Source organism: Daldinia childiae (assembly GCF_008694065.1).
Source record: "Daldinia childiae strain JS-1345 chromosome Unknown Scaffold2, whole genome shotgun sequence".
NCBI classification, from domain to species: Eukaryota; Fungi; Ascomycota; class Sordariomycetes; order Xylariales; family Hypoxylaceae; genus Daldinia; species Daldinia childiae.
In genome coordinates this window covers 2,959,314-2,984,850 of record NW_022984643.1, presented here as the reverse complement: position 1 = coordinate 2,984,850, position 25,537 = coordinate 2,959,314, and the positions used below count along the sequence as shown (strand labels likewise).

The 25,537-nt window shown below is 45.1% G+C and overlaps 6 protein-coding genes across 6 annotated transcripts; 2 read left to right on the top strand and 4 right to left on the bottom strand.

Moving 5' to 3' along the window:
* Nucleotides 1-9,289: 9,289 nt before the first annotated feature.
* GL218_01724 (40S ribosomal protein S19) lies at nucleotides 9,290-10,220 on the top strand (the record flags this gene model as incomplete). The annotated part of the gene is made up of 4 exons (XM_033578204.1): nucleotides 9,290-9,322; nucleotides 9,675-9,738; nucleotides 9,809-10,114; nucleotides 10,171-10,220. The coding sequence occupies 4 exons, from the start codon at nucleotides 9,290-9,292 to the stop codon at nucleotides 10,218-10,220; spliced, it is 453 nt and encodes a 150-aa protein (XP_033438729.1).
* Nucleotides 10,221-10,731: 511 nt separating this feature from the next.
* On the bottom strand, nucleotides 10,732-13,048 carry GL218_01723 (uncharacterized protein; the record flags this gene model as incomplete). Its single annotated transcript, XM_033578203.1, has 3 exons — nucleotides 10,732-12,449; nucleotides 12,527-12,771; nucleotides 12,873-13,048. The coding sequence occupies 3 exons, from the start codon at nucleotides 13,046-13,048 to the stop codon at nucleotides 10,732-10,734; spliced, it is 2,139 nt and encodes a 712-aa protein (XP_033438732.1).
* Nucleotides 13,049-14,360: 1,312 nt separating this feature from the next.
* On the bottom strand, nucleotides 14,361-15,539 carry GL218_01722 (Zinc-regulated transporter 2; the record flags this gene model as incomplete). Its single annotated transcript, XM_033578202.1, has 1 exon — nucleotides 14,361-15,539. One exon carries the CDS (start codon nucleotides 15,537-15,539, stop codon nucleotides 14,361-14,363), a length of 1,179 nt encoding a protein of 392 aa, XP_033438731.1.
* A 3,343-nt stretch (nucleotides 15,540-18,882) lies between these two features.
* Nucleotides 18,883-20,271, bottom strand: GL218_01721 (Mitochondrial distribution and morphology protein 10; the record flags this gene model as incomplete). Its single annotated transcript, XM_033578201.1, has 1 exon — nucleotides 18,883-20,271. The coding sequence occupies one exon, from the start codon at nucleotides 20,269-20,271 to the stop codon at nucleotides 18,883-18,885; it is 1,389 nt and encodes a 462-aa protein (XP_033438486.1).
* Nucleotides 20,272-21,436: 1,165 nt separating this feature from the next.
* On the top strand, nucleotides 21,437-22,478 carry GL218_01720 (Retinol dehydrogenase 8; the record flags this gene model as incomplete). The annotated part of the gene is made up of 4 exons (XM_033578200.1): nucleotides 21,437-21,726; nucleotides 21,787-21,968; nucleotides 22,033-22,146; nucleotides 22,213-22,478. The coding sequence occupies 4 exons, from the start codon at nucleotides 21,437-21,439 to the stop codon at nucleotides 22,476-22,478; spliced, it is 852 nt and encodes a 283-aa protein (XP_033438733.1).
* A 312-nt stretch (nucleotides 22,479-22,790) lies between these two features.
* On the bottom strand, nucleotides 22,791-24,356 carry GL218_01719 (putative chitinase 3; the record flags this gene model as incomplete). Its single annotated transcript, XM_033578199.1, has 2 exons — nucleotides 22,791-24,096; nucleotides 24,148-24,356. The coding sequence occupies 2 exons, from the start codon at nucleotides 24,354-24,356 to the stop codon at nucleotides 22,791-22,793; spliced, it is 1,515 nt and encodes a 504-aa protein (XP_033439526.1).
* Nucleotides 24,357-25,537: the final 1,181 nt, after the last annotated feature.

Sequence of the window (25,537 nt, the reverse complement as noted above, 5' to 3'; positions counted from 1 at the left end):
CACTCGGCATGTATAGGTTAGAAGGTACCTACCTAACCTATGTAGCTAGCCCCTTAAAAAATTCGATAGAAATTAGTTATTGACATTATAAAACCCAAGATGGAATTGAATAACTAGGATCCTATGGCAGAATTTCGGTAGTCTTTCTATATTGCTAGAAACTTATTCATAGTATTGTAATAGACGATCTATATGCTCACTTGTAAAGAAATGCAGAAACCTTTATACGTCAGTGTCAGGGTATAAGTGGGTAGGGGTATTTATGGGGATATATCTACTACATATATAAGAGGCGCACAGCGCCCTCGTATTAGAGTAGAAGGCCAGGCGCCACTATGTATGATATCAATCAACGGGTATAAGCCCTTAAAGTGAGGACTCCAGATGACGTAACTATCTACAACAAAGAACATGTTCAATATATATAGACGTGGACCCCCATAGATAGGTTGTGGAACAAAGGAGTTGTTTACATGCTGTTTGGTTCCACTTCATGAAACACCATACTACAAACTTACTAACTATCGAATTTGTTCTTTTCTTCTAAGTTACTTGTTGTCTATTATTATGGTATACGCTTAGCTAATTCGTTACGATGATCGAAATTACTTTATTCTCGGCGTCGTTGCTATGGATTATACTTATAATATTGTTCGTTTATTATGTGGCTGATTCACTATTGACACAAAGAGATGTGAAAAAAGGCAAACACCCCCTTGTGGGTAGCCCGTTATTTGTAACGCCACGATTTATCCTCAATCTCATATTTGCTAGTAGAGCTAGTAGAATAGTCAATCAAGGCTATCAAAAGGTCAGTCCTCCTTATCTAGATAACCTACGTAAAGATAGCCTCTAATAGTTGTATCATATAGTTCAAGACTCGGGCTTTCCAAGTAGTGAGGGGAGAGGGGAATCTCATCATCCTACCAAATTCTTTAGTTGAAGAGCTGGCAACTCTCCCAACCACAGTGGCAAGCCCCCATGGCGCTTTAGAGCACGACCTACTAGGTTCTTATACAGGCCTAGATGTAATTTTGGAGAGCCGTCTACATCACTCTATTGTACAGCGTAGACTTACACCTCGTCTCGGTTTGATCACGCCGCGTCTAGAGAAAGAGCTTATCCCACTATTCGAAGAACTCTTACCACCTTCTAAGGGAGAATGGGTTGAATTTCAACCCTACCAAGTCTTCTGCCAGTTGGCCGCACGCCTTACCGCGCATGCTATTGTCGGCCCCTCCTTTTGTAACGACCCAGTCTGGCTAGATATTGCTATTAATTACACTGAGAACTGTAAGTCCACTATGGTGCCAGTCTTCTATCGTCTATCACTAACCTCCTGCGCTGCCAGTGTTTAGAACAATCGTGATTCTACGGTTGCTTCCTTCTTGGACACATCCTATAGTGTCTCGGTTACTTCCATCATACTGGAAAATTCAGGGGTATATCCGATCATCCAAAGCATTACTGGGTCCAAAGATTGGAGAACTTCTTGAGCGAAGCGAAGATGGCTCCCTCGCTCCGGATTCAAATGAAGACGAGTTCAATATTCTGACGTGGCTTGCCGTCCTAGCAAAGGGAGCAGAACGAAAACCCGATAACATCGCACATACCGAAGTACTCCTTTCCCTTGCCTCCATACATACGACCCTTCTCAGGATGCTTAATGTGCTGTATGACCTTACAGCTCATCCTGAGTTATTTGAAAAGCTACGTGCGGAGATATACCAAGTAGCTTCCAGTCCGGAAGGTTGGAACAAGCCTTACGATCGACTTTATAAGCTGGATAGCGTGCTACGCGAATCACAACGCATATCGCCGCCAACCACCCTTGGATTGAAGCGACTCTTCAAAACATCGTACACATTTCAGAATGGGCTGCACATACCTAAAGGGACATACGTCTGCATGCCGGTCTACGCCATTGAGAATGACCCCGAAAATACCCCTAATCCTGATGGGTATGACGGATTGAGAAGCTATCGAGCTTACATGCAGAGCCAATCTACTCCAGGAAACTCTAACAACTCCAAGGAGTTCCAGTTTTCATATGCTTATGACCCAAATGTTCTAAATTTTGGGTATGGGAAGTATGCCTGTCCCGGGAGGTTTTTTGCGAGTTTGATCATCAAGATGGTCTTTTCCAAGTTAATTGTCGAATATGACTTCCAGTTCTTACCAGGTACTGGGAGGCCGGCAAATCTAGAGGCCCACGAGTTTCTATTCTCGTGGCCATGGAATAAAATGTTATTAAGGAGGAGGGAGGGTAGTACTTTTTCTTTCTAAGATTACCTATATTGGTCTACACAGGTTAATATATCACTCATTTTTAAGGGATTAACAATTGAGGCTAAAACTCGAAAGGTTGCTGCATCGATCGTAGTATAAGTGATAGTTGATTTTGAGTGCGTTTTTAACCGACTTTTACTTATTGTGTTACGGTTGATTTAGTATTATTGAAAATGAATTTTTAACGAAGAATATTAATAATAATTGATAACCAGGTATTTAATTACATTACGACTGTAAAAGTGAACGCTGGTTATTATTAATTATTTATTTGATTTTATATGAGAAGTATATAGCTCCTATTAAGCATCGGAATTCAGTGCCGTAGAAATCCCATCTGAAGAGGATCCCAAGCGCCTGCTTCTTATGGACCTCGGAGACAAGACAGTTCGGATGCTACCGATGATCGATTCGGGTGCCCTACCACCAGCCACTAAGGGTCCATAACATGGCAAACAAGCGGCGACGATAGAGCAATTAGGCTCGAGTATCATGAAAATAAATTGGATGGATTGTGTGTCTGTTGCTGTTAATAATGTTTTCTTAGAGCCTTATAATTATCGATATGACTTACACACTGCGCTTCGGGATTTATTAACCTGATCGAGAGACTGAGATACAAGCACCATCCTAACAGTAGCAGCGACACAGCAGCTTCAAAGGGTAAGTGAATGAAGTATTAAGTGACAATAGATAGAATAACATACAAGGCACCAAGCCAGAAAATGAAGCTGATGAAAATCTTTCTCCTAGTAGGCATGTGGAGCTTGTAAATAACAGGTAACGGAAAACAGAGGACAGCAACGTCAAGACCTATGCTCGTTCCGACTTGAGCGAGAGCTAAGGGCGTTGGACTAAATCGTGAGTGACCTTTCCCGGTCCATGACCCAGATACCGGATCGGTCTCAAGCAGTACCAGCTTGAATAATATCAGCTCTAGACCTGGAAATTCGCAACTAGATAACCTACAAAGAAGAAAAGAATACCCCAACAGCTAACAACGACAATCGCAATCCATACAGCAACTCTAAACTTTTTGTTGCTGCCGAAAATCCTTTTATAAAACAGCAGGATGGCGATTTTCACGACCGTTAGGGCCGGCTGGACGAGACATGACGAGATTAAGATGCACCGTATTCATAATATGTTAGCCATGGAAACGTATCGATTGCCTTCTAGAGGATACTAACCTTTAATGAGTCCGTAGTGCCAATCACCGGGTCAATTTTATAGTAATCAATGCCTGTAATTGCCCCAAATACCCACGAGTTTATACTAAGCGAGAGAGCGAAAATCTAGGTGCCATCAGCGTATCGTACATATGTCAGCTATGTCATGGGAATGGACAAGCTACCCAGGAAGCTATAATCCACCAGTCGTCCGCTTGGAGTAAAATCCGAGCCATCCTTCGAGCTTTGAAGCGAAGGTAGATTGCGCCAAGAGATAAGAGAGGCATTATAGCAGAGACGATGATGAGCGGTTTGGTAATTAGAGTGTGCACTCGTTCCGCCATTTTGTTGGTAGATTCGATTGCTCACATTAGAACTTATCTCAGACAGCAAGAAGACGCCGTCTTAGCGGCTGAATCAGTTCACAAGAACTAAATGTTGGCTTCTTGTACTTGTTGAAGCTATATTAATGCCAAGCACAATATTGTAAAGTGAGGAAATCAACGGGGCTGGTATCAATGTTCTTTAAGTACCCCCGTTAGTACAGCATGTACCTGTTGGGTGTATTACATTTCATTTTACATGAAATAGGTACAAAATTAGAACCGCAATGCCGATCCTGGTATTGTTACCAAGTAGTATAGCATATAACTTGACGTCATAGACACAAGCCCAAGTCGTAATGGTATTTGATATAAAACAAAGACTTGGTGGTATAAGAGTCTTGAGTTAAATAGCTAATATGCAAGCGGTTATCCAGGCCATTGGTAAATTTAACACCAGTATCAAGTCTTATATAAGTTGCATTAATACAGGATGGTTGGCAAGGCTTTTCTAGGTCTTTGGGGTCTATAACAATATCTTGTCTTTACTCAAGTCTTTCTGTATGTATCTGCCGATGTACACTAAAATTTAGCTACCATATCTATAGCTTTATTTATACCGGCTACAATATATCTCATATAATCAAAGACGTACAAAGAGCGGCTTCCCACTGTTAACCCAACATTTAGACTTGAGTGACGTTGGTTTGCTAGGACGCGTTAGGGGCTAGGGTCAAAGCAAACCCTAGAAGACACGCATACAAAGGTAAGACTTCAATACCAAGCTATAACTCACGATGCCTAAGAAATATTAGGTTCAAGGTGACGTGTTTAAGTTTGTTGAAGGTAGGTTACTTCAGAAGCTCGTATGTCACGAACTTGTGTTGTTCAACCTAGTTAGTAAAATAATGGTTCGGAAAGGGAACACTCGCTAGGTATCAAATTTAAATAACCACCCAAGTAGATAGCATGCAGGATCTTGCGTATATGTGAGGTTCATAATAGGTAGCTCAAGAAATAAATGAGTTCTCATTATCACCTCTTCTCATTAGCTATCTAGATATCTTCTAGATACAGCTTGCTGTTACGTCATACCCCTATTTTACACTTGAGACATAATTTCCCATTCTCCCTTGCAAGCATAGAGTAAGGGCCGCCAGTAAACTAACAAGCAATAGCTATAGCTCACTTTGTCGGATATATTTTGCCTTCGAAAATTCGGGCGTAATGCATATGTGCCATGGACAGGATACACGATCCAAACTATTGAGTTGCATGTATAGCCCTAACATTAAGTATGCGACCTTGACCCCTATCTGACCTGGCATGCCTATTCATCTCGGAAGGATCAAGCCCTGCCAGATACGACAAGTCCAAACTGGTCATCACGGCTACTATTGTTTGTCGACCGTAGGAATGGCAACACGGTTTTTTTGGTGCTATCCTCAACCGCACTGCGCCTGTTATTACGTAGCACTTTGGTATAGAGTACCTATCCCAAAGAAGACCAATGTATCATAAAGTATTCTACACAAGAATGTTACATTCAGAGGCCCAGCCAATAGGGTTACGCTCGGCTTAGAATCATTTACGTCACTATATTGAGTTTACAGATGATTATTTCTTTGTTGGTAAAATATGTAGGTAGCTGAATCTAGCTGTAGTTGTATGGCAGTATGAGGATAAGTAATCCTCGCGGTTATAGCACAAATGTCATAGAATTTCGTACAAACATGCGTCCTGGTATACAGTTGAATAATACAGACTTGTTAAATTCCACTCTAATCCTGATCCCTATCATCTGAGCAATAACTATGAATACCTCGTTATACAGTCAGTCTCAATCGCTACTTGCCCAGGTCGCAGCACAATGTACGACAGACAAAGCACATGGCTTCATGTCATCATCTATTTACGATACGGCTTGGCTATCCATGTTGCAGAAGCCTAGTGATTCAAAAAGCTGGTTGTTTCCCGAATGCTTCAATTTCATACTCCAGAACCAAATGCCGGATGGTGCCTGGGAGTCTTACGCATCGGAAATAGACGGCATATTAAATACGGCCGCTTCTCTTTTGGCCTTGATTAAGCATTTAAGAGAGTCGCCTGATAATGAAGACTTGATACTTAGGAGTCAGAAGGCAGAAGCTGCGCTTACACGGATGCTCAGAAGCTGGGATGTGGGGGTTACAGATCAAGTTGGATTCGAGATTCTTGTCATAAAAAATCTCTCTTTGCTTGAAGGCGAAGGGATCTTCTTTGATTACCCTGGATTAGCAAGCCTAAGAGCTCTTCATAATGCCAAATTAGCAAAGCTTCCTGTGTCTAGCGGTATGAATCATATTATCTCATCTGAAACTCAAACCTCCCTTTTCAAAATCTGTTTGAATTCGTTCATAGCTAACGCTCGTATAGTACGTATAGTCAATTAGATATTTTATAATTCCATATTTAATCTCAAGAAACGAGAGACTTTTATAATACAATACGTTGAACTAACATATTATAGGTATACAAAGCACCGACGACCCTTCTTCACTCCCTTGAAGCATTGATTGGACATATTGACTTTGACAAGGTAAAGTGTCAGAGGAGCACTGATGGCTCAATGTTCAATTCCCCGTCATCAACTGCCGCATATCTGATGTATTCATCTACTTGGGATCCGATGGCTGAATCATATCTCGAAGATGCCCTCATGTACAGCACGGGTAAAAGAGATGGATCCGTAGCTTCTGCTTGGCCAACAACAGTGTTTGAAGTCTCTTGGGTACGAATTTTTAGGTAAAGACGTAGATTTTTAGATCAAGCTAATTTATGTAAATCAGGTCACCACAATACTTGCTGAAGCCGGAGCCCCTATCGGCGTGGTGGAGTCCTCTGCTATTGGGAAATTTCTTGAGGGAGCTTTGACAGCGCACAACGGGATTGTTGGGTTTGGTAAGAATCATCTATCAAATTTATACTAAGAATTCACATCTAACAGTTATTCCATAGCTCCTTCAATTCTTCCAGATGCAGATGATACGGCCAAAACGATAGCGGCATTACGTTATCTGGGTAGATCCGTTGACGTTGCACCTCTATTAAAGGCGTTTGAGGCAGATGATCATTTCAAAACTTATCAAGGCGAACGAAACCCAAGTTTCAGTGCAAACTGTAATATTCTTACATGCTTGCTAATTCTGGATGACCCAACACCTTACATGGCCCAGATAACGAAGGCGACTAGATTTCTCTGCATGCAAGCATTTAGCGGAGACGTGAGAGAGAAGTGGGTAAGTTAATCGAGTAACGGGTGAACGTTATTATATAAGACTCACCAATGACGATTTTTAGCACACTCATGAGCTATACTGGATGATGCTCCTATCCCAAGCTTTTGTACGAATCTGGCATCACATGAAGAGTGAAGTTGGAGGTCTCTACGATGGGCTTTTTTCCAGAGAACCACAGCTGAGACAGCATATTCCTCTGGTATCACTACACATTCTAGTGAAAACACTTGGTTCTCAGATGACCAATGGCTCATGGGGTGACATATGTGAAGTTACGGCATATGCCGTCTTGACACTATCGTCGCTAGCGCAGCTCCCGTGGATCCAGGAGCTTCAGGATGACAGAATTATAGCCAGTATCAACAGAGGACAGTTGTTTCTCAAACTTCGCAGAACTCAATGGGACAAGGGGCATTATCTGTGGGTCGAAAAAGTGACTTATTCATCTAACATTCTGTCTGAGGCATATTGCCTAGCAGCTGCTATGGCTCCGGCTACTTTGACTTACCAAAGTAAGACATCTCACGCATTTTCATTGCCAGAAAAACTCGATATCGGAGTTAAGAAGGCGATGGGCCTTATCAAGGGAACTCCGCTACTCGCCCACACCGAATCACAAGTCCTCCGAGAAGCAGAGTTGGCAGCTAGTTATGCTCTCTGCTCTCTACAACAAAAACACATCGAGATATTTCCGCAACCGGAATGTGAAAAAAGAGATCATAAATATCAGATATTCACACCAGTTATATGGGCTGTTTGCAATGCAACGCACGGTAATGCCATTAGCTTGTCAGCGATGTGTGAGATGGTAACATTTTCCATGCTGATATACCAGGTGGATGAATACATGGAAACTGTCATTGAAAAAGACTTCAGAAAGCATCTTCCTGTAGTCACTAGGCTCATTTCGCAACTATGTCAAGATGCTAGCAACACCTCTAATGTCAAATATACACACGGAGAGGAAACGACAAGTTCGTCTTATAGTCTGGTAAATGGTGAGAGTGTTGCCCTCGAGGAGGCAAAGCACGTCCTCGGTCGTTTTATCGGATACGTTTTGAAGCACCAGGCAGTTCTTGCTAGCCACAAGAGCGTACAGCAAAGACTTGCTTACGAGCTGGAGATATTCCTCACTGCCCATATTACTCAGGCGACGGATAATCAACAGCTTTCTATTCAACAAGAGACCAATGCGACGTCTCCTTCTACGCTTCGCAAATACTCTAGTCCTGGACAGACTTTTTACAGCTGGGTACGAAGCACGTCAGCGAATCACACTTCATGTCCCTTTTCTTTCGTTTTCTTCAATTGTCTAGTTCCAAAACTATCATCCAGAGTCTTCAAAACAGCAAGATCATCGTACCTTGCTGAAGACATGTGCCGCCACCTTGCTAGTCTATGCCGTATGTATAACGACTACGGGTCAGTTGCGCGAGACAGAGATGAGGGTAACTTGAATTCGGTGAACTTTCCCGAATTCCACCTTGATGTTGGAGAAGGGCCTGATGCAGAGCAAGACATTAAACAAGAACTAATAGGGATAGCTGAGTATGAAAGGGAGGGTCTTGGGAGAGTAATGGGTGCGGTAGAGAGCGAGCTAGGCAATAGTGACCTGATGGATGCTTTGAAAGTATTCATTGATGTCACAGATCTTTACGGTCAGATATATGTTCAAAGGGATCTTACAGCCCGAAACAAGTAGTTCTCGTTAATAGGGGTTGAGAAAGGGGCTCTCAAGGTGCATAGGTAGTTAGAAGGGCTTAATCGCTTAATGACTTTCTATTACTCTTCCACGTATATCTTTATTTTGGAGATATAGAATTGTTTGATTTGGATAACTGGTCCGTCTTATAAGTGAAGCGCGTCACAATATGACCATATTGAATTTACGTTAGCAAAGCCCCCTATGTTAGGTCGAGTACGACATTAGGTAGCCCCACACTTTTTACAGCTCACCTAGACAATTAGGTAATCTCGACACTCGCCTTAACAAGAGGGCAAGCCCTAATCTCCGCCAAGACTTTCCAACCGCCCCACACTCACCCACTACGCTCTCCAACAACCAACCTACTCGTAAATTTCACCCAAAAAAGAAGTTTTTCCAAAACCACACCTCTCCTCCGCACACAGCCAACTTCTTGCGCGAAACGCCAAAGCCTCAACGACAACCTAGTCGACCAACCAACATATCTCCGACGAGAACCTTCCCCCGAATTTCAATACCGCAAAAATGACTGGCGGAGTCTCCGTTCGCGATGTCGATGTAGGTTCCTCCACCTTTCACAAATCCCCCTGCCCGCCGTGAGCGGAAGCGGATCGCAATCCCTCCTCCTCCTCGCGCCTCTCCAACAGACGCTTGCAATAAAAAAATAAATATCACGGCAAATGCTATATACATACACATATATTAGTATTTACTATGAGACCCAAAAATTCTTTTTTTATTTGCCAAAATACAATATGAAAAAAGAAATTTTTGCCAGACGCAACAGGGACATGAGAGAAAACACCACAAAAATCTCGTTTCATTGCTGTCGGGAGCAGGCGCGAGGGGGTCGCAAGACTTCTGATGACGGAATATTTGCTGATGGGTTTTTGGGTCCCCCACACTACAGGCGCAGAAGTTCATCGACGCGTACGCTAGCTTCTTGAAGCGACAGGGCAAGCTCCCCATTCCCGGTATGTCTACTCTCTCTCTCTATTTCAACTGCATTTGTTTTTCTCGGAGCTAACACGACCTCCCCGCCAGGTTGGGTCGATACCGTCAAGACCGGTCCCTCGCGCGAGCTACCCCCCCAGAACATCGACTGGTTCTACGTCCGCGCCGCCAGCGTCGCCCGCCACGTCTACCTACGCAAGACCGTCGGTGTCGGCCGTCTCCGCAAGGTCCACGGTACCGCCAAGAACCGCGGCACCCGCCCCTCCAAGCACGTCGACGGCTCCGGCTCCGTCGACCGCAAGATCCTCCAGGCCCTTGAGAAGATCGGTGTCCTTGAGCAGGACGAGGAACAGGGTGGCCGACGCATCACCCAGTCCGGCCAGCGAGATCTGGACCGTAAGCTAACCACACTACGTTCTTGCTAGGGATAAGAAGATGCTGACTGTTTATAGGAATTGCCCAGACTACTGCTGAGGCTGAGGAGGAAGAGGATGAAGAGTAAATGTTGATACCATGCGGGAATGATTCTACTACTACGGTCTAGGTAGCAAAGGTCTATGGGCACGGCGTCTGAAAATGGCTAAATGAATTGATTTGGCGAACTTCGCTTTCGCACTTCCCCATGGCACATTATTCGTCTCTAAAACGCGTGAATGCCATGTTTTTTTATTTTATTTTTTAAGAGCAATAGAGCTGGGTAGGCCAAAGGAGCATAGAAATGACCGAATGACTGCGATAGCCAGATTCTAATTACAAAATTCCAGCATGTCTAGCAACTGCGAAATCAGCATAGTGTTTCCTCCTATCACCACATATTGACTCCTTTCGATCGTCCTTCGTCCTTTTTTTTCCTTAGAATGCATCGAATTACTTTCAAAAAATATAACTTTTTCCTCCTAGACTGTTAATTTGCTCATGAAATTTATTTCATAAGCTACAAGCAAGCCACTTAAAGCATCTCCAAATTTTGCTCGGATTTTATCAAGTGCTCACAAGCGCGATAGAGCGGGGTCCTAACCCTTACTTCCATGTGTCTGTTCACGCTTCTCTCTAGAAATTCCCTTGGTGAGATCAGAGTCGAAATAAACCGGTTCTGGGATAGGGTTGTTAGGGTATATATAAGGCTGGATCGTCTGCCCCTCGCTACGCCATGGCTGTAGTAGTTGGCGGCGGACTCGTGGTTGCGGCTGGTAGCGCCACTGCTGAAGTTTGGCTATTCCAGAGACCGGGCACGGGGTTATCTCTCTCTCTTTTCGCTGCTCCTTAACGGGACTATCCTCATCGTTAGAACGAGATCGTTGAGACACTTGTCTTGGCACGTAGTAGTAATCTTCTTCGTCGTCGCTTTCCGAGTGGACATTGGCATAGCGTCCTAGATCTCTTTGATTCTCTCCTTCAGAAATACCTCCGTTCTTGTGGGCGGCAATCGGCTCAAAGCTAGAGTACGAAAAGTTTGCTTCATTAGGTCGAGGAGTGCTGCTATCGCTATCCTTTTTCCCGGCTCTGACATCGACCACGGAATGTCCAAGAGTCGACTCGCTATCGCTGCTTGTGGATGAACACATAATAGTGTCGCTATCGTCTGCCACATCAACAAGTACGACATCTTCCTCTGCCACAGAAGATGGCCTTCGATTTTCCGGCGGGAGAATGAAAGGCTTCACAAGCGGTTGCTGCTGGCGCGGATGATGGTCCGTCATGATGGACTCATACCCAGGGAACTCGTATACCGGTGTCTTCTTCTTATATTCAGCTAAAATTTCGAAATGATTCGGTGGTCGGCGAGATGGTATATCAGAGAATGGATCTTCGAAGAAACGTGATCTGTGTTCGGGTATAGGCCATTGCATCCTCGGCCTAGCGGGTGTGATGGGTATAGCTCGCTCCATGGCTGTGGCAGGGTTCGTAGCAGGAATAATTATATCAGCGTCATTGTTAAGGATAGGAGACAATTGTTGTCTCTCGATTGGCATCCCTATAAATGGTTGGCACGCTGCACCTGCGGTAACGCCGCCTAAACCTTGAACTAGGTCCTCCACGACAGCAGACTCTTCACCATCAGATTCCGGAAATGTGTCACCAAATGTATCGCATCTTGCGCCGCTTCGCTTGTCTTTTGTTGCAAGAGTCGGGCCAATACCAATCGCGCCTCTAACGGAAAAGTGTACGCCCGTATACTGGAAGATTCTATTGATGAATTTCAAGCATGTAGCACATGGCTGTGAATCGATCATAATCACAGCCGAACGTGCATTGCCAAGTTTCGCATGCTTCAGCATATGCAAATTGGCAAGAAGCCAATCCTTGTCTGCCTCTAGATTCCCGCTTGACTTTCGGGTCATCTCGAGCACATACCATGCCGCGAGTAGAACTTCGACATGTCCAGCGTGTGCACGGCCTCGATGTTCGTCTTCGGCGGGTTTATTCCCATTGTCACGCTGATTTCCGGGGAACTGAAACTTGAGTAGGGCAGCAATGTGATGGAGGGCGATATAATTCCACTTATTCGTGTCGAGGCATTTCTCACCACGGTCGCCTCCAGGCTTATAACCACTATGAGCAGTCATCAGTACTTCGCTGTTACCCTTAGCTGTAATAAGACCAATAGTCTTGCTTCTGTCCAGAGGGATGTCGGTTTTTACTCGATAGACCGGCGCATATACGACAATCTGGCTTCCTTGCTTTGCCAGTCTATAATCAGGGAATCCTATGTCAGCCCTTGGGCCTCTCACTATAATAATTCATCAGTTACTAGTTCCTCAAGCAAGCTATATGGCAACTTTTTAGTTTTTTTGCTTTTTTGCTCACTTGATTTAAGAACGCTTCGGCGGCCTTGAGAAGTCAGAAGATCGTAGATGGCCTTGCGTGCATTATGAGCGTCGAGATGCTCACGTCCTACTTTGGCCGTCTTAAGAAAGAATTCTCGTCTACGCATTGCGAAGCCTTCATCTTTAGTATATGACGAGGCATATAGACCATCGGACACTAAGTTTACACCTTTCTGAATGAAGAACTCGACTATGTCAAGATGTCCCATAAGGGCAGCGAGCTTGCTGTAATACGGCTAGTCAGTATTTCTCTACCCGAGAGGATATGATAGCGAAAGAAACTGGGAGTGGCGATAGGCAAGTAAACTCTAGAGATAGAGACCTACATAGGTGTTTCACGAAGTCCCCATTCCGTACCAATTTTCGGCTCGGTGATCGTTTCGAGGACATCTTCAGATTGTGAAACCAGCTTGATGACCCCTTCAAAGTCGCCTTGAAGACAAGCTAGGTGGATTGGCTTGAGACCGAGATCCGCGACCACAATGTAGTTGTTTCCCTCCATATCACCCGACTATGAAAAGAGGAGATAATCGAAGGAGGGGGTGGCGTCAGGTTGGAATAGGTATAGGAATCGGAAAGAAATGGACGTTAAACACTCAGAAGCTAACTAGGGAGTACTCAATGAAATAGGGAAAGATGGCTTTCCAAGTTTAAATTAAAAGGACTCAATAATTAACAGCTTCAAACAAGGGATTCAAGTCCGAGTTGTTGACGATGGTGTATTGGTTTCAGGATCGCAATATCTCCAGTATTAGGCAGGGAGTTATCACCACCGGGTTCACGCAATAGCCATGTAAGAGCCTCGGAAGGGTGAAAGGGGTATTGGTGATTACAAGGGTTAGATGAGATGAGATATTGGAGTGTCAGTTGATCACCAGGTTAAACTGACGGGCACGTAGAAAGGAGGAGAGGTATGAGTAGGTAGTCAGAGGTGGTGGCGGGGGGGATTTATAAGTACATGTATGCAGGAAGCAGCATAAAGCCCAATTGCTGCCGATATATAGGAAGGTGCGTTTATGTGGCCCGATATTGTATCTACTTCGGGACGGCAAGCACATATTGCGGACCTACTATAACTGCTGGAAACACGTACCTACCTGTCACTTAAGGCGCATCGTAGCTGCATGTGTAACCTAGGAGGTATAAGCAATGACGCCTCGATTATAATTAGCAAATAAATGTCAAACCGCCAACGTATGTAATCCACCATATATGATAGGTTAGCAGTTAGCGAATCCTATATGATATGACCAATATATAAGGTCCGGGTGCCGAGCTCTTTTCTTTTTCTGATAGAAGATGGTGTAGTAGATAAGAGTACGAGATGTTGATTTGACACATCTTATTGTGGCGTGCGGGGAGAATATGTTTGTGTGTGTAAGAGACGAAAATAAATGTCAGAGGTTGTAATCACTGTTTGCTGTCTTCGGAGATTTAACTTGGGGGGTTATAGGCACGGAGGAGTGCTTAATAGGGGTCATCTATTAAGGAAATAATTTACGACGAAATACATACACGGGGGCTCACGGATTAAACATGCCGTAGGAAAACTCTGCCTTTCATTAATGTTGTATTAATTTTATTGGCGATTCAGTGCCATTTTTACATTCCCTCTCAGTACAATATGTAAGTTGTACATCAGTATGAAAAGTTCCTATGTGCATTTGTACAATTGATGGCTCATTCGGGTCCGATTAACTTGGGAAAATCTAATATTCGAAGGTGTGACAAGGCACAGGCCTATAGCGTAGCGGAACTGTCGTTAATATCCTCTCTCACCCACTAACTAAAGCCTCCGGACTTCCGGGCCAATCTTAAGCCCATTCCGCAAGCACGGCCATTAGCCCGCAGCCCAGTGCAACACATCCTAACGCGTAAAGCTGAACTTTTAGTCCTGCATTGCGCATGTATGAGTTAAACATGAACTCGTGAGCGAGTAACTCGACGAGACCTGTGTAGATAAGTATACCGGCACTGATAGAGTCGAAGACACCATTGATAACCAAGCTCTTCGGGCTGCCCGGCTGAAGAGTTGATCGCACTCCTAGGCCGATGGCGATAGATATCGGGGTACTAAGGGCATAGCCAACTGCTAATGCATATGGCATCCATGCCTTAGATCTGGGCCATTGTGCCGTAGCCAATCGTGACCCGAGACCGAGACCTTCGAATGTCTGATGGAAGACGAGCACGATATATAGAACCGTGAATTCTTCGCCGGCAACCGCAAGTGTCAGGCCAATAAAGATACTATGGAATACGACACCGAACTCGAGGATGAAAAGCGCTGTCATTTGTGCGGCGAAAGCAGAATGACTATCGCTATCATGGTGTTCGCGTTGGTGACCTAGATGATCTTCGCCACCGGGAGGATAGCTAAGGTCTGTAGGTAAACTTGAGCCATTCTCGGTTGCATCCCCAGTTTTGTTCTCATTAGTTGCTGAGCCAGCTTCGAGGTCTCGGATTGGTGACGGCGAGATCTGGTTTCCCTTCCTAAGGATATCCAGGGACGGGTCGGCACCCTTCGCGTCATCATGGTCGTGGCCGAAGAAGTCAAAGCGGCTCGCAATAAGCTCGATGGTGAACATAACGAAGACCGTCATTAAACAAATTCCAGCCGCCCAGTCGTAGTCATTAATGGGGCCATCCGGAAGACACGGGGATTTTAAAGCTTCGAATGCCGGAGAGAGGAGATGCATGAATGCTGTTCCGATAATAACACCGGAGCCGAAGTATTTCGCGATGAAGAATGCCGTTCCGTTCACCTTCACTTTTGCACCGCGGGCTAAGAAGACGGGCAAGACAGCACCGAGTAGCGAACCAACCAAGATAACGAAGATAGAGGATATGCGTACTCCCATTCGGCCATCGTATTCGTTACCAGTGCTGCAGTCGACCTCGACGGTGAAGCCGGATTCGGGGGCCGCATCGGAAGAACCGTCCTCTTGTCGTATACGAAGTACAGCATCTAGAGCTGTATGTAACACCGACATCTTGAAAATTTTTCTCGTCAAGATATAGAGTATCTGTCTCTGTCTCTGTATCTTAGAAAAGGGCAAAGCCTAGTAAGGCTGACGCCAAGATATAACTCAGGGGGTAAAGATATAATAATCTTGATGACCCTTTAAGAGTGAACCTATCTCTAACTTGCTGTTAGAAAAAGACCAACGAAAGAGGGCAAGGATGGTATATATACCAGCTTGATATTCGCAAAGTTCTGAGGCTGAAGACTAAGTTAGCGGGATGATGCAGGTAATAAATTGCTTCTCTGCAGCCGCAAAGACAAGGGAGAGGGGTGAAAATATAATAAGATAAGAAGTGTCCAGCAAGGTACAACGACTCCTTTGAAGTGAATAAAGACCAAAGAACAACAATATGGTTGTATATCTAAGGTGAAGAAATTTCAAAGAATTTAGTGCCTTTTAGGGTCCAAAGTCTAGTGGAGGAGAGGACCTTGATGGCATATGCACGCCAACAAGCCTTGAAATCTTTTACGTATCTGATCCAGGGGTTTTACCAGATCGTAAAGCAACGGAAATAACTGACAGAACGGCGTCCCGAAATTGAAAAGAAGGAAATAGACCTTACCTATTGGGAAAATACTTCGTATCCTGTCGTTTCAAGCCGGAGGAACCCCAGGACTTGTCAGAATACGGCGTCAGTTCGGTGAATAGAGTCGGTCCTCTTTTTTTCTTCTCGTGCTCCAGGCGCGTATAAGTAAATACAGGCGACAGAGGAAAAAGGCAACAGCGCCGATAACAATCAATGCGCAATTTTGAGTTGACAATATGCGCGTCCTATCGGCGCAAAATCAACGTCTTCTTATTGGTAGATATTTGTGTTCCGGGATATTCTAGAAGGTCTCGACGATGCTACTCCTAGAAACTGCGCGATCTTAGAGTGACGTCCTCGCTTGATTTTCGTATATTTTCTAGGAAGCGTACTATCGCGTACTAGAAGTGAGAGGTTGTATGGAAATATCACCTAGGAGATAGCGTTATCCTCGTTCAACGAGCAGATGAGACACAAATCCGCGTGGGCAAGTGACCGTTAGCAGCGTGGGGTGATTGGAACGAAGAGTGCGACAACCTTCAGGTTTAGCTGAATAGGAATGGAGTGTGAATCATGTCCGGGTGGGTGATCACGAAAATTACGTATGGGTATAACCCTCCTTGTCTATTGATAGGTTTTGATGGGATGGGATGGAATGACATAACATGCTTCAAATTTATTATGTACAACGTTTATTACCGTTCAGCTCCTCTATTTACAAAGTACTTCTCAAGCCTATTTGGGTATATTATGTGGGCAAGCAAGGGCGGGCGACGAGGGATTTAGGAAAAGACAAACGGTGGGAAGTATCATTATCATGGAAAAACGAGAACCTTGATGGTCAACGGCCGAGTTTGGCACCGCACAAAGTTGATATAAATGTCAGCAGAACCGGCTAGGTTCCTACGTTAGACTGCCCGTTAGACTGGTTTAAACAAGTACGTATCGTCGGGCGAGTAAGCCTTTTTAGGGAAAGAAGCCTCTAGATATGGAGTGGGTCTAACGAATTAGTTCGATTCATTGGTCAGTAATGCGCGTATGTGCTCTGTATGGGCTAGCTAAATGCATACAAACATCACTTAGTGTTTTTGTAGGAAATAACATGGAAATTCCAGGTATTATACTATCATGTAGGTTTTAAGAAATAAGCTTTTTTCTATATGCACTGCACTGATGCAGATATCCTTTTTAGATTTATTACTGTACCTTCATTACCATCCGGACTAAAGAGCCCTACGGAAGTAACGTATTACCATACGTTCGGGCCTTGATAAAAGGCAAAATCAACCTTTGCCCAGAATAATATGTAGTATCTCTGTAACATACCTAACGTCATCTGACAGGGCTGATGGCCGATATATTAATTAAGCCTTGTATTTCTACCTAAAATAGTTCAAGGTTCATTCCGTACATACCAACACATAGCAGAAACCAGATGAAAAATCTGCTTTGTCCCAACCCCCAAGATCCAATGTTCTTCGGCGGTATTTCTTTCATTGAATGGGTTCCCATACTAAAGACCCTTTTATTCATTATCTGTATTGTACTAGATCGTCCAATTAGATACAAGTATACAGTCATGACTAAGCCCTTTCCAGATTCACGGTTCGTGATACGTCGGTTGGTACCGATACTAGGCATTTTTAGAGGGTCCTGTGCATTAGCCTATCCATCAGGGTTCTCATGCCGAGATCCTATGTATCTCAGCTGGCCATCAAGGTTCTCAGCCTCCAGTACGTACCCCACAGCTGAACTTCAACTTTGCACATCAATCATTTGTATCTTAAGTTGATTATCAAAACTTACAGCATATCATGAATCGACGCCTTATCATAGCTGAAGAAATAAAATGATACGATAATCTAGACTTTCATATTTCTATCTCATCTCCTCAGGTTCTATGGTGCAGAGTTTGCTATGTATATACATGACATTTTCTAGTCGATTTAAGCTAGCATCATTAAGCCAGCATCTAATCATGATCAAGAGTCATGTCTATCATACCATACACTAAGTTTGTTCTTAGCATGCAAGCAAAGCCAAGGCGCAGCAAATCCCAGGTAGCTCGTGTTGCACCACAACATGCGGATAGATTAGGTTAATATAGCTTAGACCAGTAGCCTCTCAACAAGCTTCTTCCAAGACGGCCCCTTTCTCGGCGCAGGGCGACGCTGTCAATGGTAGCAGAGGGAGCTTAAACCCATGACTACAGCAGGCAGGTAATTATCCTTGAGACAGCATAGTGGCGTGCCTAGTTGCAAGATTCTAAAGCGACGCCGTATGTGGTTCGAGTATCCGTGGAGATATTTCAATTAGACTGCCCGGTCTCCTGGGTCGCATCACTGCATGCAACAATAACAAGGGTGTTCGTTAGTTAGGAACATATTTGGAAGCCGTTAGGGACGCATAAGGGGTCTGGTCGAATCAGCCTACATACCTAGGTAGACATCAAGGTATTTTAACCCCGGAGTCACCGAGAAAGGTATTATGACCCGACAAATACCATATAATCCGCATCCCTTCTCATCGTTACAAATTTCCTTCCCACAATACAACTATAGTATAGGTCCCTCGTACAGGAAGAATGCCTCGGGGAGGATGCTACCAATAAACGTCGGCTTAGGAGATTGGTTGGGGGTACTATTAGGGGCGTAATTGCGACCGTGCCACCAATCCACCGTCAAGCAATGATATCGCACATTCAGGTTGAACGGCAGTATGGACACGCAGATTAATCGCCGCGATAGCCATGTTCGAGGGTCTAGGCTTATTTTATTGGTATCTTTATGCCGAGAATTGTACTTCGAGTCCAAGTGTGCGGAAAGGCGAGTCAAGTCGCCGTAGGTCAATACTACTGCCAAGACTAAAAAGTAAAGACTTGACTCGGCCCTCCCATAAAAGACCAACCCTGAGATGCTGGTCTAGGCGCGCCTTCAAAACGCCCGAATACTGATCATCATTTTCATCATCATTCTCATTGGTAGTTGGTACTGTCGAATCCACATCAGGATCGTCTAGCCTCCACTCCATCTTAGCTTGGAAGCTTCTCTCCTTCTTCTTTGGCTGGGCGACTGGTTCCAGTGGTGGCAGAACCTCAGCCGTGTCCAAGGGCAAGGGAGGGCTATCCAACTCCCATTCCAATTTTTCCTGGAAACTCCTCTCGGGCGTGGTGTTCACTGACGTTGGCACTTCTTCTAATTCTTGGTTGATAGACCAGGTCGTTCTCTTTCTCCAGAGCTCCATACCCACAGCCCAGTCACTTTCATAACTGTAAACATTGAAATCCATTCTCGATGCAAGCGAACAATAGCTACCAGCCATGACCGCGTAGCTCCAACTAATAGTTCCCATCAGGGGGTTAACCGTCATTGTCGCAGTGAGGGGAGTACCTTTGTGCGTAGGCAGCGTCGCAAATCGTGTTCCAACACTCATCCCTCCTGACTTGTTTAGCGTTCCGTAGTAGAACTCGGCACCAGCGCTGAACCGGCCAAAAATGCGTTCTCTCTCGCCGTTACCCGTTCCATTCCCATTAGTAGTCGTCGGTTGCGTTTGCGTATCTAGATGGGCCACATCGCCGCCGAAATTGTATAACGCGCGCGCTCCAAGCAAACCGCCGTCGGTTGATGCGAGACCCTCAACCGCATAGCGACCCTCGTCATACTGTACCATTCCCAGCATAGTACCTCCATTCCGTAGTTTTCGGTCGGACACAGCACTTAACTGGAATTGTAACGCACGCGAAATCCTCCTAACCACCAGGGCCTCTAACATAGACGCAGGGAGGTACAGTCTCCCATATGCAAGTCCGTCTTTGATCAACCCTCCCTCTAGCTGTCCTCCTTCCTCAGCTCGGCGAGGTAACTCGGCAAGCGGGCGGTAGCTTCGCAAAAGATCTGGTAAGGGTATCTTCTCACTTTCAGCGATGGCATTATTGAGAGACACAGTTGAGTATAAGTATGATACAGAGCCGTCGACAACACCCACGGTGCCAAGCTGGTACGAAGTAGCGAATTGAGATGTTGCAAGAGAGGATAGGGTTAGGCGAAGACCACGAGGAGTCGGAAAGTTTAGAAGGGCATCGGACGTCGCATTGAGCGAAGAATAGCTATTATCACGGTTCCAGCCTGTTGCAGCATAAAAGACCGACTGGATATAATCCATAAATTCCCGCATCGTCGCGGAGGCCTGCCCATCTAGCCAGTAGTAGGCAAGCTAGAGATCAGTGTCACCGTATGAGCATCGGAGAGAAGACTTGACGTAATGTTGCTAATATTGGGTATTAGGAACTCAAGAACATTTGGCGATTATCTACAAAAACTCTCCCAAGAAATTAGTTGTAAGTACAATTCGCCCTAAGATACCTAAATTTCAAGTACCAAAGTATATCACCGGGTTTCAACCGATAGGAAGTTTTAGACGTCAAACGCTCTTGGGGAGGGAAGGATTAGAGAAATTGCTAAGATAGTAACAAAAGTGGGGCTAAATTTCTCATTATATTTCATTTTCGGGATAACGAAATATCTACTCTTAGACTCTTAGAACACTAACAGTTCAACATGATCAAGTGGCTTTTCATACATCGCAATATCCTATCAACTAAGATATTCCTTGTTCAAAATCAAAGGATCAAATCTAAAACGTCAAATAATAAAAATTACTTGGTAGAATCTAATTACTAATTGATTTGAGTCTTAATAATAGGTAAAGCTGTGCCTCATACGGTGCTTCACGTCCCCGACGGACAAAACCTCTCCCCGGGTCTTTACCTATCCTAGTCACAATTAAAAAAGAGGATTATAACAACTACCAACAGACAATTACCACCAAGGCCAAATTAGGGACTCTTCTATACTTATTGTGGAAATGATACAACATTTCTGGGCTGCTCGGATAGATCAGATGCTTGACCTTGGGAATAGACGGATAAACCTTTAGCATATCCCGCTGTTATCGTATTAGTCCGGGATAAGGACACCTTGGTCAATATGAAGAAAGGTATACGAATATATGCGGTTCTAATACTAGGGTTCCCAGTATCATCAAAACACTATCGTTCGGATTATAGACTTTCCCATCGGGTTAAGTTAGACATCGCCAACCTAATGGAGAAACAACCATGCTGATTTCTGTAATTCCGACGTATATCGTAAGCGAACCCATAGGCATCTATAGTCAAGTACGTAATGGGAGTCTATAGTAGTTATAGAAGTAGATGGAGTAAATGTCTATATAAACCAATTCATGGTTTCTCAAGTTGAGCTGGATATTGACAGATCACTTCACCCTCAAATCTCAATATCATATTATTATCTACTATAACCAATACCTTTTAATCATCATGTCTGAGAAACAAGTCTGGCTCGTGACGGGGGCTTCCCGTGGCCTTGGGCTCGACATAGCCAGAACTGCCCTAAAATCCGGACACACGGTCATCGCAGGCTATCGTAACAAGGCCAAAACTCCCGCCTTCGCAGAAATCGAGGCCCTCGGCGGAACATGGCTCCAGCTCGACATGGTTGGGGATGACGTGGAATCACAGGTCCAATCTGTCATTGCGCTTCATGGGAAAATAGACGTTTTAGTTAACAACGCCGGATGGATTATGCTTGGAAGCATTGAAGACACGGAGTAAGCCAACACCTAGAAATCATTGTCTTGGAGAAAAACACAGCTAATACTACGAAACAGCTTCGAGCATATTGATAGCATATTCAAGACCAACTTCCTAGGTCCTCTACGTACGATCAAGGCTGTTCTACCTTCTATGAGGGCACGTCGTTCCGGAACCATCGTCAACGTTAGCAGCTCGGCAACTTTGGAGATGGTCCCGGGTCTAGGTATTTACGCAGCAACCAAGTTTGCTCTTGGAGGTAAAGCGTTCTCTTCCTACCCCCCTACCGAGTTCGGTGTTTGTCCTGGACTGACCACGTAAAGGTATCACCGAGACGCTCCAGGCGGAAGTCGCCGCGTTCAACATTCGCGCGTTACTCGTCATCCCCGGAAACATGGATACCGAGGCACGAGATGCCGACGCCGCAGGCGTCCACAGTACGTATCAAGTCACTCACTCAGACCTCTCCCATTTCGAGGTGGTTGCTAACTCGCTCGCCACAGTTCCCTTGAGCGAAGCTTACAAAGGCACGGTTCTCGAGCAGGTAGAGCAGTTCCTCCTTTCGCCTGCATCTCTCGCTTCGGCTTCGAAACCAGCCGCTGTCGCGCAGCGGATCGTCGAGGCGGTTGACGGCACGGGAATCTTCGTCGGGAAGAAGTTGGGCCTTGTTCTCCCCCTTGGGAAAGATACTAGCTCTAATCTGGAGAAACGGGCTGCCACGTATCAGGATCTTGTAAAGGACACGAAGGAGGTGTCTGAAAGCGTCTAAGGATATTGTGTTAGGAAAACAGCACCGAGACATTAATCCAGCTCATCAGCTTTACGAAAACATTCACTGTCAAGTATCATCACAAGAAGAGTAGTTGTTATATAGAAAATCTAGCCAATCGATGTTATTTACGTATGGCTACCTTACGTAGTTAAGGTGGCAATATACAACGTGAATAGAATGATGGATGGCCAGTATACTGACTGGGTATCTTAAAACCCGAGCACATAAATCCGTGCTTAATCCCCAACTCCAAATGTCCTAAAACGTAGTGTCTGATATCCCTCATCAGAGAAGATCCCTCCCTAGCCCCTAATGGGCAAACCGATGACCATGACCACGTGGTTTTACAACCCGTCTGCGCAAGTTCTCCTTGCCACTCTTATTCTGGATAGCAATCGGCTTGCTAAAGACCCTAGCCGCCCTCGCGACGGTCCCGACATGCTCCCAGCTATCGCTGTCCTCGCCCAGACTCCAAGCCATCACGCCACCCAGTTTCATAGGCGCGACGATCTCACGGACCTTCTGGACAATCAACACCGGCGAGTCCCAGGTCCAGAACAGCTTGCTGTCCGCGTCCCAGTACCACATGCCGCCCTCCTTATCGTCGAGCTGGCCGTTCGCAAGCGCCTTGCCGAACGAAGCGACTACGTCCGGAGCCTTGCACATGCCGTATGCGGACTGGCATCCCATGCCGCAGTACTCGGTCGTGGAGCCGCAGGATCCGTATTGAGAGCAGCAAGTTCCCTCGGGGCACTTGAAGCTCGTACCAGCGCCGCAGGTGCCGTCGTTAGACGTGGCCATGTTCGGAGGTGGTGGCGGCGGATGAACGTGCGCCTTCTCGAAAGTCATGGCTCCTGAAGTACCGGCATCAGAGCCGTCGCCGTTCTCGGCCGAGACAACAGGACAACCGATGGGCTGGGTGCAGTTCGCGTCAGGTGGCGTCATGAAGTATTTCGCGTAGTATGCGAAGCCGAGGTTGAGCTTGGAGGGCGGTAGGCCTAGGTCCAGGTACATTTTGGTGGCATTAACTGCTCCCTTGACGGATGTATGGTGTGAAGTAGTGCCATCGCGACGGTTCATCATGTCGTAAGACATAAGGTTGACCATGTCCACAGCAGCGAAAATCGACGATGCCTGGGGCCCTGAGTATGCGATTATATCGCGTTGCATGGCAGGGACGGCAATCGAGAGTTGCTTGGGGGAGATAGCGTTCTTGATCTGTTGCAAAAACAGCGGGAAGGTCGTGATCTCACTTGCTTTATCCGAATTGGGAGTCTGTTTGTAGTCGGCGCCGTTGCCGCCTGGATACTCCCAGTCGATATCTACGAAGTCGAAGCCGTGGGTCTCTATCATCGTCGCGACGTTCTTTGCGAACATGCCGCGGCTCTCTTCTGACACGGCCCCTTTCGAGAAGCCGGCCGTGTCACCCCATCCGCCGATCGCGATGCCGACCTGAGTTCCGTTGTCGAACATGGCGCGAACCTTGTCGAGAGGCATGAATGGCTCGTAAGTTCCTACCGTCTCGGAGGCGAAGAGAGATGAATTGGCGAAGGCCATGATAACGTGGGTAATACCTGCCGTTACGTCTCTGCCTGGAAGGATAGCAGTGTGATATCTTGAAATCATGTTAGTTTATCATAGCATTAAGTGTGAAAGAGAAACGTACTGGTCGAAGTATACGACATTCCGAAAAGGTACCGTGCTGTTGGTTATCGTGCCGTTGGTCAGAGTACCGTTAGCTGGAGTGCTGCTAGCTGAAGTGCTACTGGCTGGGGCGCTGGTGGTTGGAGTGCTAACAGTCGCCGTATCGCTTCCGCATGCAGTAGCGAGCCCAGCCATGGCTAGGCCGCTTAGAATGTTCTTGATCATATGCATGATGAAGGTGGTGAAGGTGGTGCAGTTTGATGAAGGTTATACGATAGATGAAAATATGGTAGTGTTGCCATAATTTGTTGTTGAAGAATGGTTATGGTCTGCAGAATTGGAAGGAGAGGTTTGGTTTATGTAGTAAGGCTGAAGCCATTTTCGTATGCTTGTGGTCCTTTTGAAGACTCACTGTCCCTCGCAAGCCCACCTGACTGTCACTCAAACCGTGATCCGCGGGGTTCAACAAAGGTACGTATTGCAATGATTCAGCCCTGAATTACTTGGCAGTTGCAGTTATGAGAATTAGTGATCGAGCAAGGACGGGGAATGACGTGGAAAGAACTCAGAAGACACGTTGCCATGATAGTGTTTGGATTGCTGACTGGCTAGTTGTTTATCGTATTCAAGTATACCCATCGCAAAATTACGACCTCTCGAGCTATCTGGGGACGATGGATCTATTCCATGAACAATTCACCTTACTAGGTACGTAACGATATGTCATCGACCCTACTAACTTCAAACCTCTTAATGTCGTCATTACCAACATAGGTTGAAGTAACATAAGGGTTGCTATTTAAATTGTGAATCTAGCAAACCAGCATATATCAGTTGTTATTACTATTTGTGAAACTCGGTAAGAACAACAAAGCTCAACGCAGTAAAGAACCTTCAATACGGATTGCTCTAATTTATCGAACAAGCAGTCACTGATAGCTCGTAGCTCGGAATATTTCAAGGTCGTATGAAAAACGCAGCCGCTCAGGTCTGTAAGCTCTAATAACCAATATTTAATAGAGTAAATTTATAAGTATTTCTTGGATTAAATTAATTATGCTAAAGTGTAAGTCTAAGCGATAGATACAACGTAACAAGGAATCTCTAACAGCGTTAACTAAGTAGTTATATAAACCGGCAGATCATGAAATAACTTGTTGATCAGCATGTAATCCTTTAATATTGGCTTTTACTCTAAACTTCTCTTACAGATGTTGCAAATACTTGTGATTTAGTTAGCATCAATAATATAAGTCAACAACTTCACCTAGAGACTACCAATGTATGGTGAATCACTCTTATATTATCCCGTAGATTACGATACCAACAACTTAACTTACCCCATCCTATTACAAATTCTGTTTTAGCTAACTCTATCCATGTCACTGGTATACTATTTACATGTAAGAAAA